At 39.5% G+C, this 17,271-nt stretch overlaps 1 protein-coding gene across 1 annotated transcript in view; it reads left to right on the top strand.

The window, feature by feature from the left end:
• Nucleotides 1-17,271, top strand: part of LEMD3 (LEM domain containing 3) — a 78,875-nt gene that overhangs the window by 32,270 nt on the left and 29,334 nt on the right. The window contains exons 2-3 of the mRNA XM_074942101.1: nt 2,982-3,019; nt 7,247-7,310. Coding sequence (XP_074798202.1) covers nt 2,982-3,019; nt 7,247-7,310 — 102 coding nt within the window. The remainder of the gene's footprint in view (nt 1-2,981; nt 3,020-7,246; nt 7,311-17,271) is intronic.

The following is a 17,271-nucleotide window of genomic DNA, read 5'->3' as shown; positions in this document are numbered from 1 at the left end:
CAGTAATTTCCATTGTGTTCACACACTGGAAAGTTATCTCCACAGCTGTAAAATTACAAACATAATTAAGATGGAATCTTGTAATCCTGCAGAAACTGATAATTAAGCACCAATAATAAGCTTAGTGTGGAGAAAGATTGATAGACAATCCCTGCTCCAGTGGATCAGTCTAGAGAAGAGCTGTCAAATTCCTCCAGAGGAGAGGGCAGATACTATGTTGATGGTCTGGGGGTCAGGATATAAATTAAGGATTTCATACTTTCTTCAATCCACAACAGATCCCCACTGATCTCTCCGGGAGGTTTGTACAGAGATTAAGGGGAAGATACAAGATAAAGAAGTATTAAATATTTCTGTTCTGTATTTGGAGAGAAACAGAATGAAGGATTCGTATTTTGGAGTGATAAGGAAATAATTTCTCTTCTGTTAGTAACTAGGAGGATGCTAAGCAGTAGTTATAAGGTTAAACTTATTAACGTAGTCAGGACAAGATAACTTGCACTCCAAAATCTTAATAAAATAATAATAAAAAAAAAAAAGCATCAAGGAGCTTTTTGAACCATTAATGTTTTTTTAACAATTATTGGAACACTGAGAAAATTCAGAGGACTGGGACAAAGCTAGTGTTAGGTCATTGTTTTAAAAAGGGTAAACAGAGTGAAACGGCTGACTAGGTCGATTATCCTGATGTAGATCCTGCGCAAAACCATGAGAGAGGCTGATTTGGTTGTAATCATTAAAAAAAATTAAAGGGATGGTAGTGTAACAAACGCCAATCAAAAAGGCTATAAGGAAAATAGGTCTTGTCAGCCAAACTTCAGATCACTTTTTATGAGATTACAAGTTTGGTTGATAAATTGACTGTTAGCATAATGTTTCAACTTCTGTAAGGTATATGACTTGTCCTGTATGGCATTCTGATAAAAATTAGCCCTATATAATATCCATGTAGTCCATATTAAATTAATTAAAACCTGGTTACTGGTTAACTGATAGATTGCGAAAAGTAGTTGTAAAAGGAGAATCATCATCCTTTAGGGTGTTGCTAATGGCATGTTGTAGTCTCTACTTGGCCCAATGGTATTCAGTATCCTCATGAATGATCTGAAAGAAAATGTAAAAATCACTGCTGGTAAACTTGCAGAGGACATATTAGAGAAGTGGTAAATATGATGGGGACAGATCAGTTATACAGACTGATCTGAATTGCTTGGTAAGTTGAGCATTTTTAATATAGCCAAATGCAAGGTCATACATCTAGGAATTAAGATGGGTCACACTTACATGATTGTCTGTAAACTGGAATACAGTGACAGAGAGATTTGGAGGAGATAATGAAATTACCTTAATTTAAATTCCTCCACTTTGATCATTTCATGCATTGGAACAATTGACAGTTTTTGTGCAAGAGGGGCTTAGAAAGCATGGAAATATTGAAGACTGTAGTATGGAGAATCTTGCTTTTTTTTTTTCCCACAGGCTCCTGCCAGTGCTGAAATCTCTATTTCACAAACAGTAAGATTCACCTACTTTGGCTAAGGGAAAATACTCATGTCCCATCTAGCAAATTGGGCCTAAATTATGGGAAGTGCATAGAATTCTGTAGCACTTGTCCTTTTCCCCTCTTATTGACCCAAACCCTAGTTCAATCACTAAAATATTCTTTGGTTGTGTTCACTTTAATATTAAGTTCAGTTTTATACTGTGATGCATTTTCTCTCTCTCTTTTTTTTTTTTTTCTTTCACCCATCCTTCCTCTCTTGGGCAGAAGCAGCAGTCACTTTAAATTTCAGTCATAAGGGGTTTGAATTTCTTGTTCCTTGGTCCAGAAACCCTTGACTGGAGCTAGATGATGCCCCACTATACTCTAAATATTTGACACAACATTAAACAGTGACAGAGAACATTAACACTCCGTTTTTACCAAAATGATCAGTAGTGAAATAGCTAACTTTCACACTTGAAATTACCATTGGACTTCAGGTATGAATGGGGGCAGTTCACATATCCCAGAAAAGGTTCAAGGTGTCTACAGATGCGGGTGGAAAAGGCTGCACCAATTAATGTTTGGCTAATGTTTCTAAAGTTCTTTGCAAACAGAAGGTCTAGAGATTTCACCTTTTAAATGAAAATTTAGATTTTGTAAAGTGATGATGATGCATTTTAAAAAAACACAAATGTTGCAGTTTACACACCTGAGTAATCCCTGTTTTATACTTTGGATTCTTTAAAGATTTCAAGTGATGGGGAATTCACCACATCCCTTGAATGTTCCATATTCAAAATTTGTACTTTATTTCTGGTTATAATTTGTCTAAAATCCGCTTCTTCTGGCTGCAAAGGCATTCACTGTAGCCGGGGAAAGCAGATTAACTGCAGCTTAAATGAACTGTGGAAATTGTTCTGTCAGAAATACGTTACTTCCTGTTGTAAGCAGACCTATATTTCCCTATTCATTTGAGAATCTCTCAAAGTAGTGTCTCTTAAAGAAATGCTTTTGAGAGGGGTATGATGTTGTCATGCAGGGGTTTTCATTGAATAAGAACGCATGTTGAAATGCATTTGCATTGTTTACACTATATACTGTGAAAATGTCTAGCTCCTCAGAATTCCGTTATTTAAGTGTAATAGTTGAATCACTTTTGAAGTTTGTTTTGGGTTTGCGAAACCACTCTCTTTATTTTTATATTCATATTGAGGTGGTTGTTGAAAACAGTTTAAATAGCTATATGGCTAATTATAGCTCCTAGCTGCTGAGATGACAGAATTTGCATCTTAGTCCAATAAACTGCTGCTGTAGCTGTCTGATTCTCATTTAGCATAAATTTAAAGATATGATTGTCCCTAAAAATATCTATGTAATTACCTTTATACACTATGAAATTTTATGTGCTAAGAGACTATAATAGTGATATATTTTATTACCATCTACAAGCCAGACAATGAGTGAACTAATGAAGTTCTTTTTTTACCCTCAATAGTTAAAAATCCCTTCAGTGAGCAGCTTGAAGAAATAAAAGTAAGTAAATATGATTATAATACATTGTGATTTATGTTTTGTTAGGTATTTGTATGAAGTCAGTGCAAACACCAAGAATTATTAAGGTGTATGAAATTTTGGAATGTATTGCATGCTTTTAGCAGAGGTCACTGTGTCATACAGGACAGTGAGAAAATTAAGTAAGCTACTGTTATGTTACACAAATGGCTACTGGAAGACCTAGGAATTAAAACCATTATTAGCTTAAAAATGCTAGTTACGTTACACCTAAAACAAATAGGATTGAAAGAATGTAAAAAAAATCCTGCAGTGCTTGTGTTGTAAAATCCTGGAAAGAATTGTATTAGTCTTCAGGTTGTTAAGCTTAATTCTACAAAACCCAAATCTGACTTGGATAGTGTTTTAAAGTTAGAAAAAAATAACCTGTGTGAGAGATCAGGAGATTAAGCCCCTTCTACTTCTGAAAAAGCTCCTTGATCTTGGTTCACAAGGAAGGGTTTCAGAAGGTGGATTTCACTGAAGAGAATTTGTCCCTCTATTCCACATTGGTTCTCTTCCATCATGATATATACTTTTTCAGCTAGAGAACTGGGACAACAGTTTCTGAGGTGGACCTACTTTGAGGTGTCTGTATGTTGTAATATGAAGTTGGCAACCAGATCTCTGACTGATGCAATCTTCTTGGAAATACTGGCCTGATGTTGCAGGATACTGTCTTCCACCTCAGAATGCCTTCTTCCAAGCAGTCCGGTAGAAAGGCCCATAAGCACTGCAGGAAGAGACACGATTCTTTTGACATTATAGTCTCTTGTGCACCAGATTTGACAGACAACCCAAGAACTTGTTTTCAGTTTCTCATCCTGTCCCTTAGGCTTTTCCCTTTCCTTCTGGGAATCTTGTCAGTTTCCTTCTAGTATGGAGTAGAATTACTATGGATTGTTCATTAGCCAGAAGGGTTATGCTCTCCAATTCCCCTCCTTCTAATCCACATCATTTGTTGATTGATTGTTATTGTCAGACATTAAATTGATTCATGAAAACAGTTCTCACAAGTACCTTGAACAAGAGATCATCTACAAAGCTATAGGTGGCTTCTTTTTCCCATAGAAACAAAAGAATTGAACAGTGTGTTCTAAGTGCCAAACTTTGTTCATAAGTTGATTTTTGTTTTATGTTCGCTATTTTCCATCTGGGAAATGAAATAAACAAACTTGGTTTTCTATAAAATATTCTCTAGGAAGTTGACAATCTCCATCTCCAGGTTGTTGAGATAAAACTTTTTGAAATCTGGTATTTGGAGGTATTTGATCCTGTGTGGCTCTTGGGTCATTACATGTTTTCTAGCTGTCAGATCCTAAACTCCCGGTAAGATTCCCAGTTATATCTGAATGTCTAGTGCATTATTATGTTGCTAGCACGGCCCATGAATGCTGAATTGTTCAGATGTTTAGTCAATGAAGAGAAGTATTTTAACTTTCCAGTATCAGGTTTCAGAGTAACAGCCGTGTTAGTCTGTATTCGCAAAAAGAAAAGGAGTACTTGTGGCACCTTAGAGACTAACCAATTTATTTGAGCATAAGCTTTTGTGAGCTACAGCTCACTTCATCGGATGCATTCAGTGGAGGGAGCTGTAGCTCACGAAAGCTTATGCTCAAATAAATTGGTTAGTCTCTAAGGTGCCACAAGTCCTCCTTTTCTTTTTCCAGTATCAGTCATCTTGAGTAGTTCCACTTTCTCTTCATAATCTTAGTAGCCACTATGTTTGATAACAATCATTCCTTGACCCTTGAAGTTTTACATTTAGTTTGTGGTTGTTGAATAAAGGCAACAAGTCATTCAACCATTGCAGATTATGTAAAACTAATCCGTCTTCTCTTTTCTGAAATAAGAATGTGATTTCAGTTTAGACATCTGATGCTTCTGTCTGTAGGAATCTTGCACTGTGACTACATTTAAGAGCTCCAGTAACAATGAAATTCTCAACTTTTCTGTTCATACCTTCATTATTTCAAGCATTGATCAGCTTTCGTTGGTAAGGAGTGCTTCTTAATGTATGCTGCAGTGAAAATGGACTGCTTTAACAAGATACTGAACAAAATCTCCATTACAGCTGACAGTGCTAGGCCTTCCGTATCTTATTTGGCATCTCACTGTCATGCGTATTTAGGGAAATAGATCTTCAGTCTTCATTTAATTACTCTTCACTCGTTCTCCTAATGGCTTACTGATAAAATATTCATGAGATATTATTTGGATGTATACAGAGTGTAATAAAAGAACCCCAATCCATTGTTCTGGGTGCACTTAACAGTTTTTTTTAAGAAATAAGTTAAAATAAATCCATCATGTACAGCAACAACATAAATGTAACTGAAATTAACCACATGCACAATCTCCAAAGTCCTACACCCTGCCCTACCCAACAATGCCAGTGTCTTCATGATCCATCAAAGAAAAGGTGTACATTGCATCATGCCCTGAAGACTTACAAAACTGGCTTTCCAGAAAATATTCTCTAGGTGCTTTTTTTTCTAAATAGTTCAGCGCTAATAGCACAGCTTACATGCTGCAAATGGAGATGTACAGACATAATATATGCAGCTACTGACAAGTAACTCATCCTAATAGAACATCTTTAATTCTGAGGGATCAAAAGACTGTGTAGTCCAAACTGCTCAAATTCATCCATTTCTGTGGTGATATGCTACACAACACACTGTTGAAGTGCAGCCACTTCTGTGGCAAAATTCCAGAAAGTTACATACTTTTTTTTCATTTTGGATACAAATGATGATTTCACTGTAAAATGCAGAAACTTAAGTAGACTTTCTGCATATACTTGAATCTGGCCTGGACTGAAGGATAAACACTACTACTCTTGCAAAATTTTACTCGTGGAGAGATGGTAACTACTGTCTGACATGAAGGATCTATCAGTTCATCTACATTAGGGGTGAGATTGAAACTTGTGTGGGCATGTCTGTGCACTACTGACTTTAAAAAAAAAAAAAAAAAATCTTTTGAATTCGTGGAAGTTACTGTGTAATCACCTAGGTGCAGAGCTTTGTGTCTGAAGTAGGAGAAAGGAATAAGTATCTGAACATATTTTTCCTTCATTAAACTAATTCAGATTTGAGAAACTGAGAATGAAGAGTACAAAAACTAGTCTTCGTGTTGCAATATACAAAAATATGAGATTCTACTCTAAACCTCATATGCCTGAGCTAATTGTTAAATTGAAAATATTGTGGTGGTGAAGTAGAAAACACAAGTTAGATGCTCGAGAATAATGTTTTTGAAAAGTGTTTAGTTACCACATACACTTAAACATTTTGCACTTTAAAGAGTGCCTGCTATCTGAGAATTGCAAAGCACTTTATGAGCACTAATAATAACTCAGTCTTATAAAATTCCTGCAAAGGAGGTATTAAAACCATTGTACAGGTAGAAAAATTGAGTCAGGTGTTAAATGATTTGCCTAAGGTCATACACAAATTGGGCATACCTGCAGTAACAGGAGATATTAGAATAATTCACTACTCAATTTGCATCGTTCTCTATTCCTGACTCCTATTCTTCTCCTTTGTCCACAAGATCATTCTGCCTCTATAGAATTGTCTCCTCCTCCCACCTTTACACTTTAGATGCCACAGCTTTTCTTTCATGCAATATGAGTCAGTCAAGTTTGAGGGTCGCCAGTGTAATGAGTTTTGTTCTGGCCTTTCCAAAAGTCTAAGTTTGGCCTGAATTTCCCATGAATAGAATATAGTTAGTTGAATAGAAATTCAGCTGGGATGGTTAATGTACCTTGTTTTGCCTAAAGTGTCATAGGACCTTTAATGAGAATAAATATCCAGGGGCTTTGTTTAAATTTTTTGTGAAAGTTAGCACCTCCAAGTTTTTAATACGTATTAAGACCATTCTGGGGTATTGTTTTAGTACTATGTTAGAGAGAACAGTGCAACCACCTAAATTGTCAATCTGTTTCCTATAATTTTCCTCTCTAATTCCAAGAACTAGTTTAAACTAGCTCAATAAAAGATTATACCTTGAATGGATACAGATAAATGCAAAATCAGTTGATACTGTCTTTTTGATGCACAAAACACTATTTGGCTGTCTTATCTAATTCTGTAGATAAAATACTATTTTACTGTAAATAGCTTTAGGTTCTCAGTAGATGAAAAATGTATTTTTCTTGTGAAGCTGTAAATTCTTAATGTTAACCAGCTTTTTTAATTCCAGGCAAACGAAAGAAGTCTGATGAACAGCTTATATAAACTTCATGATAGATTGGCACAAGTAGCAGGTATTTTTTAAAATTACTATTGACTATAAGAGAATAATAATTTATAAATGCAACTAAATATATATGCAGGCAGTGTTTGTGGCAATAGATAAAATCCTGGGGCCCAGATTCTTGGCTGCAAGATACAAATGACTTAACTCTGTTGAAATCACTAGGAGTTATTCATATACTATGAATAGGGAGATTAGGAGTCCCAGTTCTAAATCACATAAGCTGCCTTTTCAAGCATGTAACCTTTTTTTATCTTGACACTCTCTAAGGTTTAGTTCAGCAGGATTCAAAGATTCTGAGGGCAGAAGGGACCATTTTGATCATCTAGTCTTAACTCTGGCATAGATAGCATAGGCTGTAGAACTTCCTCCAAACTAATTCATAGACCACATATTTCAGAAAAAATATCCAATCTTGGTTTAAAATAGTCAGTGATAGAGAATTCTTGATAGATTTTTTTTCCAATGATTAATTACGCTCGCGGTTAGAAATTTACACCTTATTTTTGGTCTGATTACAGGGGGATAAAAATCAATGATTTTTTTTTAAAATAAAAAATATTGGATTTTTTTATTTAAATCAGATTTTTTTAGAAGATTTTTTCCCTCAAAGCAATCTTTGAGCTATAAAGTATCTATCTTTAGATATCTCATCATAGAATAGGGATGATAAATTCTAATTCTGTAGTATGAGACAATATAGTCATGTAATGTTTAAGAAAAGTTTTGTAAATGAGTTCCAATAGTTCATGGATTAGGGACCCAATCTTATGAGGTTCCAGGGGCATCTGTTTAGATTATTTAGGTTAATCTTTCTGTCTACCCAGTGGGACTCAGTGCTCAGTCTAGAAGATACCATCCAAGATGCTTAGTTTTGCAGTTCTCCAACTCTGGATTTGTGTCTCCAGAGATAACATGCTTGTTAACAGCAGAAATGTTATAAAATAAATAATATATAGAAGTGAGAAATAACCTCAACCCTATTGTCCCTCTGCAAGTTTGTGTACACAGAGTCAATCCCTTACCTCTCTAAAAGTGCAAAGTTTCAAAAAGTTCAATGAAATTGTTGGGGGCGGAATAGATCTGGACAAGGAGAAGTAGTCTGGAGATAAATGTGAGAGGGGAGGGACAGGCAGTACTAACAAAAGTAAAACTGTTTGAGCAGCGTATTCCAGAAGTCTTGAGGTCTTTCTGAGTGTAGCCTTCATTGATTTGAGATCTGCCATACCATTCTTTCACTAGAAGGGAAAACCTATAATGGTAGCAGGCCATAAAAGAGACTCAGTTTGGGAATATTTTAATGAAATTCTTCACAGGTAGAGGAACATGTATTAAGTTTATTATAACCAACAAGAATGCACTTTTATGTAGAAATCCATGATTAAATTGAATCTTCCTGACTAGTGATTTAAATCATATCCACCCTGCGTCTGAATTTATCTAGTCATTGGATTGTGTTATACCTTTCTCTGCTAGATTGAAGAGCCCATTATCTAATATTTGTTCTCCATGTAGATACTTATAGATGGTAATCAAATCACCCCTTAATTGTCTCCTATGACAAGTGTTTGAACTTTTTTGTGTTGGTAAGAGCTCTGGAACTGTTCCATCTACTGGCCCTTGCGGAAATAAAGCAGTCCAGTTCTATTTCAATGCCTAAATATGCTGTAATGTAGGGAAGATGGCATATTTGTTAAAAGCTAAACAAACATATGCCACTTTATTTGGAAAAGAAATTACCTGTTTTATCTGGTATGCTGTGCTATATTTTTCATACTGATGTTTAGAAACACTCTCTGTTAGCATTATTTGTTATGTACATAAAGAAATAGACAAGTTCATTAACAAGAAGTCTGAATTAAGAATGCTATGTGCTAATGTAAACCCTTTATATACATATTTTGTGACAAACTATAAAGGAACAATTATTTCAATTACTGTTAAAATAGTTAACCATAATGACACATTAAGAAACAATGTGTGTTTTTTGTCTAGAGCAATCTAGAAGAAGCTTAAAGTTACAAAGTGAAGCTCTAAAAAATCAGAAAATAGCAAAGGTGAAGTTGTCTGAACAACTCTGACATCTTATGAGACTGCATTACAATACAGGATCTCGTTGCTTGATTTATATACTGTTTTCTCCATAGGACCCTTGCCTGTTTCAGTGCATAAACTGGATGGTGCATAGTGAAAGAGGTTGCTTTTGAATATTTTTTTTTATCCTCATTGTTCATTTTGTGGCCCCATGCCTTATTTACTGCACACCATCCAAACTCTAAAACGAATACAGAATTTTTTGTTGACACATCTGTGGCACCCAACATAGCATAAGTGCCTCACAAACATTAAAAAACAAACTTTGCAGATAGCTGTATGTTATAGATGAGACTGAAAAACAGCATGATTTGCACAGGGTCACATGGGAAATCTGACAGAAGCAGCAAAAAAACAAGTTCTCTTGGATTCCAGTCCAGTGCTTTCCTCACAAGAGCATTCTTCCTCTTGCGGCAGGTCCTGTCTTGCTCACTGTACACGTACAACATCGCCAGTGACTGGATTTTAGAACAATTCGCTATTCAGTTTGCATCATTCTTTTATCAACATAATGAAGAAAGTCTTATTAGGTATTACTCTATCATAATGCATACATTCATGCACAGCCTTAAATTTGTCATTTCCTGAACTGAATGCTTCATGCTGCAGCCTCATTGATCTCTTTAGCTTTTAATAGTTTCCTAAGTTTCCTACATTCTTTTTAAATAAGATTCCATTTTCAGCTATTTAAAAGACAGTAGTAGAAGGTTCTGTACTGTTAACCAGAAGGTTGGATTCTATATCATATGGAGGAAGACATGGCTCCTCCATTTGTTTGTGTAAGTACACCCCCACCCCCCCAAATGTATACATATATTACAGTTGTTTGCATGTTTATCTCTCCATGTATGGAAAGGACTTCAGTCATAAATAATCTTGCAGCAGATCTTCTCTCCTTATGTAGAACCCCAAAAGACCTACTGTATCCCTATTTAGTCGTCCCTCCCCCCAGTGACTTTTTGAGACTTGTTTTCTGAAAACATAATTTTTCTCTACACGGCCCTTCTTTTTATTAGACTGTTCTCTGGCAGGAGCCACATCTCAAGGATTATTTGATCACTCTACCTCGAATAACTTTTGCATGATTGATACGTTATAAACCATTCCAGGTGTTTAAACTGCTGAACTTTTCTGTGGCGAATCAAGAAGAGTTTATGCTATTGGAGATATCCTTTCCTGTTCCCTTACCTTCATTCCACTCTTGCACCTCCCCTTTCCAAAACACAGGACACAGAACAGCTGCCCACTCTAATGCCCTGTTTGGTGCACCCTGTAAGCATGAGATCTGTTTAAGCTTATTAGTGCCTATTAATGCCATTGCCTTATTGCATTGGGTCAGTACATCACACCCAGATGTGAATCAGCAGTTGATGACAAAATCCAAATTTTCCTCAAAGATTTGGATGAGCATTTGAGCCTCGTAGGTGGAACTTTTTGTTCAGATAAAGCTCTATTTAAATATTAAATTAAGTTAATCTTAATACAAACAAGAAACCAAAAATAAAACTGAAGCACAGGCCTTCAGCCTTTACTTCAACAGAAGACTATGCTAAGGCCCTGGAAAGGCCTTGTACATAAAGCTCTACTAGTAATCAGAAAACAGTTTCCAAATTTATTTTTTAAAAAGGAAAATGTATCAGCTCTTCATTTTGAGTAAGGAGAACTTTCTGAACCTGAGCTATAAAGTTGACTTTGAAGTATGTGATGATGTCCCTACTGAAGATTTTGAGATATGACAGAACAATCCATTTACCATCCCTTGATGGAGGAGAGGGAGAGAAATATACTGGACACTTCAGCTTGGTGTACAACTGAAAGAGAACAGATATGAAAACCAAGAGATAGCAAAAAACAAACAAACCCCCAAACCCTAAATATTTTCCTTTTAGGATTCATTTTATGCTCCTTTTATTTTTGGTGCTTGAAGCAGGCTTTGAGATTAATGGGCAATGGCTTAATAAAAGCCAGAAGAGTCAATAGCAATTTCAAATGTTTGGTCAGTGCTGAAAAGCAAATTTAACTTGGTTTATCTTTCCTCTCTAGTGAAGGACAGAGTAATCTTGATTCCTCTTGTAGACCAGAAGAGCTTGGACTTTCTGGGGAGAAAATCTTACTCATCGGCAACCCTACAGTTCTGCACTGCAAATTATTAGGCGTTGATGGCCCAAATACAACTTTACAAATCCATGCAAAATTTGGCTCCTTTATTCAAGATCTTCCTCCAGACCAAAGGGAACAATTTCAGGCTACTATATCTAAGGGACAGTTATTGGCCAGGACATCTCTTTAGGCGGCACTTGATGCTGCAGATACTGCAGCCTATTCCATTTCCATAGCAGTGGTGTGCAGGGCATCCTCGCTACGGTTGTCTAGTTTCCCCCAGAGAAGTCCAGAATATGGTAGAGGATCTCCCGTTTAATGGTCCAAAGTTGTTCACAGAGAAAATCGATGAGTTTTTGCATGCTCTTAAGACTCCAGGGCCACATCACATTTGTTAGGTATCTACACTCCTGCGAACAAAAGAAAATTCCGTAGATTGCAAACAGCTCAAAGTTTCTACCTGATGCAATTCTCTGGAATCAAGATTACTTTTTCTTTCCTCTCTAGTGAAGGACAGAGTAATCTCGATTCCTCTTTGTTCACCTCAATTTGCTGCTAGTTCCTGATCTTGAATTTTTACAAGATATAGTAGCCTATCACAGGATATACTAGCCACTCCCTTGTCTTTAGTCTGTCAGCTGCAATGATTTGCCTACCTCCTCCCCCCATTTGGGGACAAACTCTCCCAATTCCAACAAGTATGGGGAGCCTATCACCTCAGACAAAAGAGTGCTGGATATGCCACCATTGGGCTGCAGTCCATTTTCCCTCCCTCCCTTCTCATTCCCCATCGCTGTTCCTCAGTTGTTCCTAAGACAGGAAATAAACCCCCTTCTTCGTTTAGGAGCAATAGAGCTGGTCCCTGTTCAGCACAGGAGATGGAGCTTCTACGTGAGGTACTTCCACATGCCAAAGAAGAGTGGAAGGTGAAGAAAAACTCCTAAGCAAATTTGTGAGGTCTCAAAAGGTCAAGATAGTGACATCTGGTATCTGTAGTTCCTTTTCTAGATTCAGGGAATTGTTTTTCAGCCCTTGACCCATGACAAACATGTACTTCGATATAGCAATACACCTGATACACAAAAGGTTCCTGTGTTTTGTCATAGGCCAGGATCATTCTTCTTTTAGTGCTTGTTCATGTCGATTCCATTCTAGGTGTGCACAAACCCACGTGCACAGCCATCAGAGATTTTTGCCTTCGTGGTACCCATAGTGCCGACTGTGGCCCTCTGGAATGTCGTGCTCATGCCATGGTATATCAGGTGCTGACGGCCAGGGGTGCTGGAACAGTTTTTAAAGTGCGGTGCTGAGAGCCATTGAACCGAACTGTAAACCCTGTATATACTGGAAACCACTTCAAGCCTGCAGGTGCTGCAGCACCCCCTGCACTCCTACTTCCAGCACCTATGCCATCGACCCTACGCCCTCTCAGTTGCTTTTTACCGCCTGTGGTGGTCAGTCGGAGTGCCTCTCTTGCTTGGCAAGAGCTAGCGACTGTCTACCATTTTGAACTTCATGCCGTAAGGCCATTGTATATAGTTCACTTTGTTAGTCTTAAGTAGTTGTTAAGTAGTTCTTAAGTAGTTAAGTGTGAGTTGGTTAGTAGTTAGGGTCCCAGTGGGACTTTGCCCCAGGCAAGGCATGCCCTGATCTCTTGGGTTCGAGCCCTGTTCAGACTGCAGCAGGCCTATGCCTGTGAACGACCCCCACAGCAGCTGCCTTAAGTGCCTGGGGGAGTCGCACGTTAAGGAGCGGTGCCGGGTCTGCACTCCTGCTACATCCTAATCCTGAAGCCCAAAGGGGGCCTCAAGCCCATCCTGGACCTGCATGGCCTCAAGAAGTTGAAGTTTCGCGTGTTTTCCCTCACCTCCATCATTCCTTCCCTGGATTTGGGGCACTGGTATGTCGCTCTCAACTTAAAAGTCGCTTACTTTCATGTCTCCATATTCTTGGGTCACAGGCGTTTCCTGCGCTTCATAGTGGCAGCACATCACTTCCAGTTTAGCGTTACCCTTTGGCCTATCCTCGGCCCCCAGGGTGTTCACGAAATTCATGGCACCGGTAGTGGCTTACCTGAGACGTCAGGGTGTCCAGATCTTCCCGTATCTCAAAGACTAGCTCATCAAGGGCAGGTCTCTGGGGCAGGTCCAACAGAGCCTCAACCTGGTGCGATCCATCTGCAATGAACCTGTTAATAAACACAGAAAAGTCCATGTTAACGCTGGTCCAATGAATAGAGTTTATCGGAGCAGTTCCCAACTCCACGCGAGGCAGGGCCTTCCTTCCAAAGGCATGCTTCCAGGCCATGTTGGACTTGATTGCCCACTTAAAGAGCATCTACTTACCACAGCCCACGCATGCCTGCGACTGATGGGCCACATGGCTGCATGTGGTCCACTATACCCATCTTCATCTATGACCTCTGCAGGCATGGCTGGCCTCGGTCTATATTCCCAGCAGGCATGCCCTGGACCGACTGGTCATGGTGCTGAGCCGCTTTTTTTCATCCTCAGACTGGTGGCTGGATCCGAGTTGGTGCTGTGCAGGGTTGCTTTTGTGACCCAGTCTCCGTCGCTTACCCTGGTTTTGGATGTGTAAGACCTGGGCTGGGGAGCCCATCTGGGTGAGCTCAACAACCAGGGCTGCTGGCTTCACAGCGATCTGGGCCTTCATATTAACGTCAGGGAGCTCAACACGGTTCTCCTGACCTGCCAAGCATCCTTGCCCCACCTGAAGGACAGGGTGGTGCAGGTCCTGACGGACAATACAGCCGCGATGTACTACATCAACAAGCAGGGCAGAATCAGGTCTTTGGCCTTTGTCAGGAAGTGCTCAGCCTCTGGGACTTTTGTGTGCGGCATGCCATTCATCTGGTAGCCACCCACCTGCCCGGAGCCAAGAACACCTCAGCAGGATTTTCTCGTCTCGCCACGAATGGTAGCTCCATCCGGAGGTGATCAGCCTGATCTTCTGCATGGCCTCAGGTAGGGGACTCCCCAGGTGGACCTGTTCATGTCCAGACAAAAAAGGAAGTGCCACGTGTCATGTTCTCTGCAGCGCAGGGACTAATCAAGTGATTTAAGTGACACTGCCCGGTTATTGCTGTTCGTTAGCTTCTATGATGGTGAAATTTTCAAGGAAGAATTTTTGTGTTTAACACCATTAGAAACCTATACCGCATGAGAGATCATTTCTGAAAAGGTAAAAGGCTCATTTGAAAAAAACGTTTAGATCTGCGGGAAGTAAACTTGCTTGTTACAGACTGAGAACATGACAGGGAAACAGAAGGGCATTGCTTCACATTTGGCATTGATATGCCCTTCATTAAACACACTTCACTACATCATTCCCCAGACTGTCCTTTGTGGTAAGTTGTCTGGGGACATGAAAAAATGGGTATTGTGATGAGATTAGTGAACTACATATGCTCAATTTCTAGCTTGCCACCGTGTCTTTTTAAAGCTCTTTTATAAATGATCTTTTCAGTAGAGCCAGTGGTGGATTGGCCAGGGGCCCTGGCCAATTGGGGGACCCTGGAAAAATGGGCGTTCCCATGCTTGGACCCGCTCCGCCTGCCCGGCGCTCCCCTGACCCCATTTCCCTGGTAGGAGCATGGGCAGAGGGGATTGCAGGCGGAAGGGATGGGGTGGGGCCCCTACTTGCTCTGGCCCAGGGCCCCACAAAAGCTTAATCTGCCTCTGAGCACGACGACGTTCACTGGTTAATAGGGAGCATGTATTAGATTGTGTGTGCTTCAAAAAGAAATAGAATTTTGTTCAAACCACAAGACCAACAAGGCTTGTGAGTTCCTGGAATTTATGAATGATAGCTTATCTGTGCAATATTACTGGTCACTCAACTTGCAACTCCAAGGCCTTGCGAGCAGTGTTGGGGATCTGTTTGAAAAAGTGTGCTTCTTTCAGAGGAATCTCGTAATCTGTGAGACAGACTTAACAGGAGAGATGTTGCATTTTCCCTCATGGCGTGCTGCTACAGATGAAACGATGAAAATGATGCAAGAATTCCCAAACAATCCGATCAAAAATCTTAAAATGTGATTTTGAGAATTTTAAAATTCCGAAAGATTTGCTTTAATTTGTTCGTGTTCCGTTTGTTGTCTCTGCCGATAGACCTTGCCTTTCTGAAGCAAATAACTTTCTTGATTCAATTGATGAAGGTGCCTTTCAATTACAAATTTTAAGGCTCCAGAGCTCAGATGTCTTGAAGGCAAAATTCAGTAAAGTGAGACTTTGTGATTTCTGGACTTGATATGCTTACCAGTTTCAGAATAGCCAGCATCTAAACCATCTATCTTTTAACGATGTTTGGATTAATGTACCTCTGCAAATCAGGGTTTTCTACCATGAATATTATAAAAAACCAACACGGCAGTCGCCTGACAGACTGGGATCTTCACCAGTTCATGCACCTTGCACTGACCTCCTACAAGCCATTCTTCAGAAAGCTTGCCAGAGATCATTTATGTCCTCTCCCATTAGAGATTACCACAGACACAGGTGGTAATGTTGATTTATAAACTTTGTTAAAAGATAGAGACACTAATACTTAATGTTGCAATCAAGGTCTTTATTTATTGGCAGCTGAAGTTGTGGGTTTTTTAAGTTTAAGTCAGCCTTCTGCACAAATGGCCTGCCTCTTGTCATAAAATTATCTGATTGGCCCATGGGTAGATCTAATTATTATCGCTGCCCTAATGGTACAGGTCAGATGGCAAGCATCCAGCCTCCATTTCAACCAGAGTGATCAGAAATGCCTCCCTTCATTTTCTGCCTCTCATCAGACACAGGCCTATGAAAGTCATCACAGATAATGTTGCCTGCATGTTCAATATCAGTTGGTGGGGAGGAGTGAGAACCCTTTCCCTCTGTGCAAAGCAATAACATCATGGAACTGTCAAATAGAACATCACAGAAGAATTTCTGCAATATATTTCCCTGGCAGGCAAAATGTCTCAGCTGTCGCTTTTAGCAGGTGATTTTCATAAAAACATAAGGACAGCCATAATGGGTCAAACCAGTGACCGGAGTTATTCTAGTAGCCCCAACGTTATCAAGGTAGGCATGGTTTCCTTACCTGTTTCACCTAGCTCTTTGTCCAGCAATAAATCTTCCAATCGCTCCTCAGCTGCTCTCTCAGAGCACTGGTCGACTGCTTCATCCCAGTATTCTCCACCTCCAGGCATGGCTCCTTGATGTTTCGTGGAGTAGAGTCAGTCTGTTCTGCAGAAGTACAATAGGTATTATTAAATAGTAGGAAAGAGTCTTCCAGAAATACCTTCAAAAGTGGAGAAGCTTTTAGTCGCTGGTCTGAATTCCCGAATGCTGTCGCCAGATCTGCCTTGATTCTGCTTGTTCTGGAATATCTGCTTCAATTAAAGAAAATGGGACTATCAGTACTTTCAAGGTTCATTTGGCTGCCTTAACAGCTTTTCATAGCACTATTGAGGGGTTCTTGCTGTTTGCTAACCCTACAACTGTAAGGTTCACAAAAGGTCTGGGTAATCTCGCCCACTGGTCACCCCTGTTTGGGACCTTGATTTGGTTCAGGTCTCATGAAGTCACCTTTTGACCAATGGCAAACTGCACCTTACTGAATTTGTCCATGAAAACAGCCTTCTTAGTGGCTATTTCATCAGCCTGCAGAATCTGAGAGTTTGGCGCTTTAATGGCAGACCCCCCTGTGATGGGTTCCCCCCCACCCCAGGGTGCCACTTGAAACTGGGGTATCACTGAGCGTGCCTGTCCCACTAGCCTGGG

The sequence above is a fragment of the Natator depressus genome, chromosome 1, assembly GCF_965152275.1.
Source record: "Natator depressus isolate rNatDep1 chromosome 1, rNatDep2.hap1, whole genome shotgun sequence".
In the NCBI taxonomy this organism is placed as follows: Eukaryota; Metazoa; Chordata; order Testudines; family Cheloniidae; genus Natator; species Natator depressus.
The sequence above is the reverse complement of the archived record's forward strand: the minus strand, read 5'-3'. Positions and strand labels throughout refer to the sequence as shown.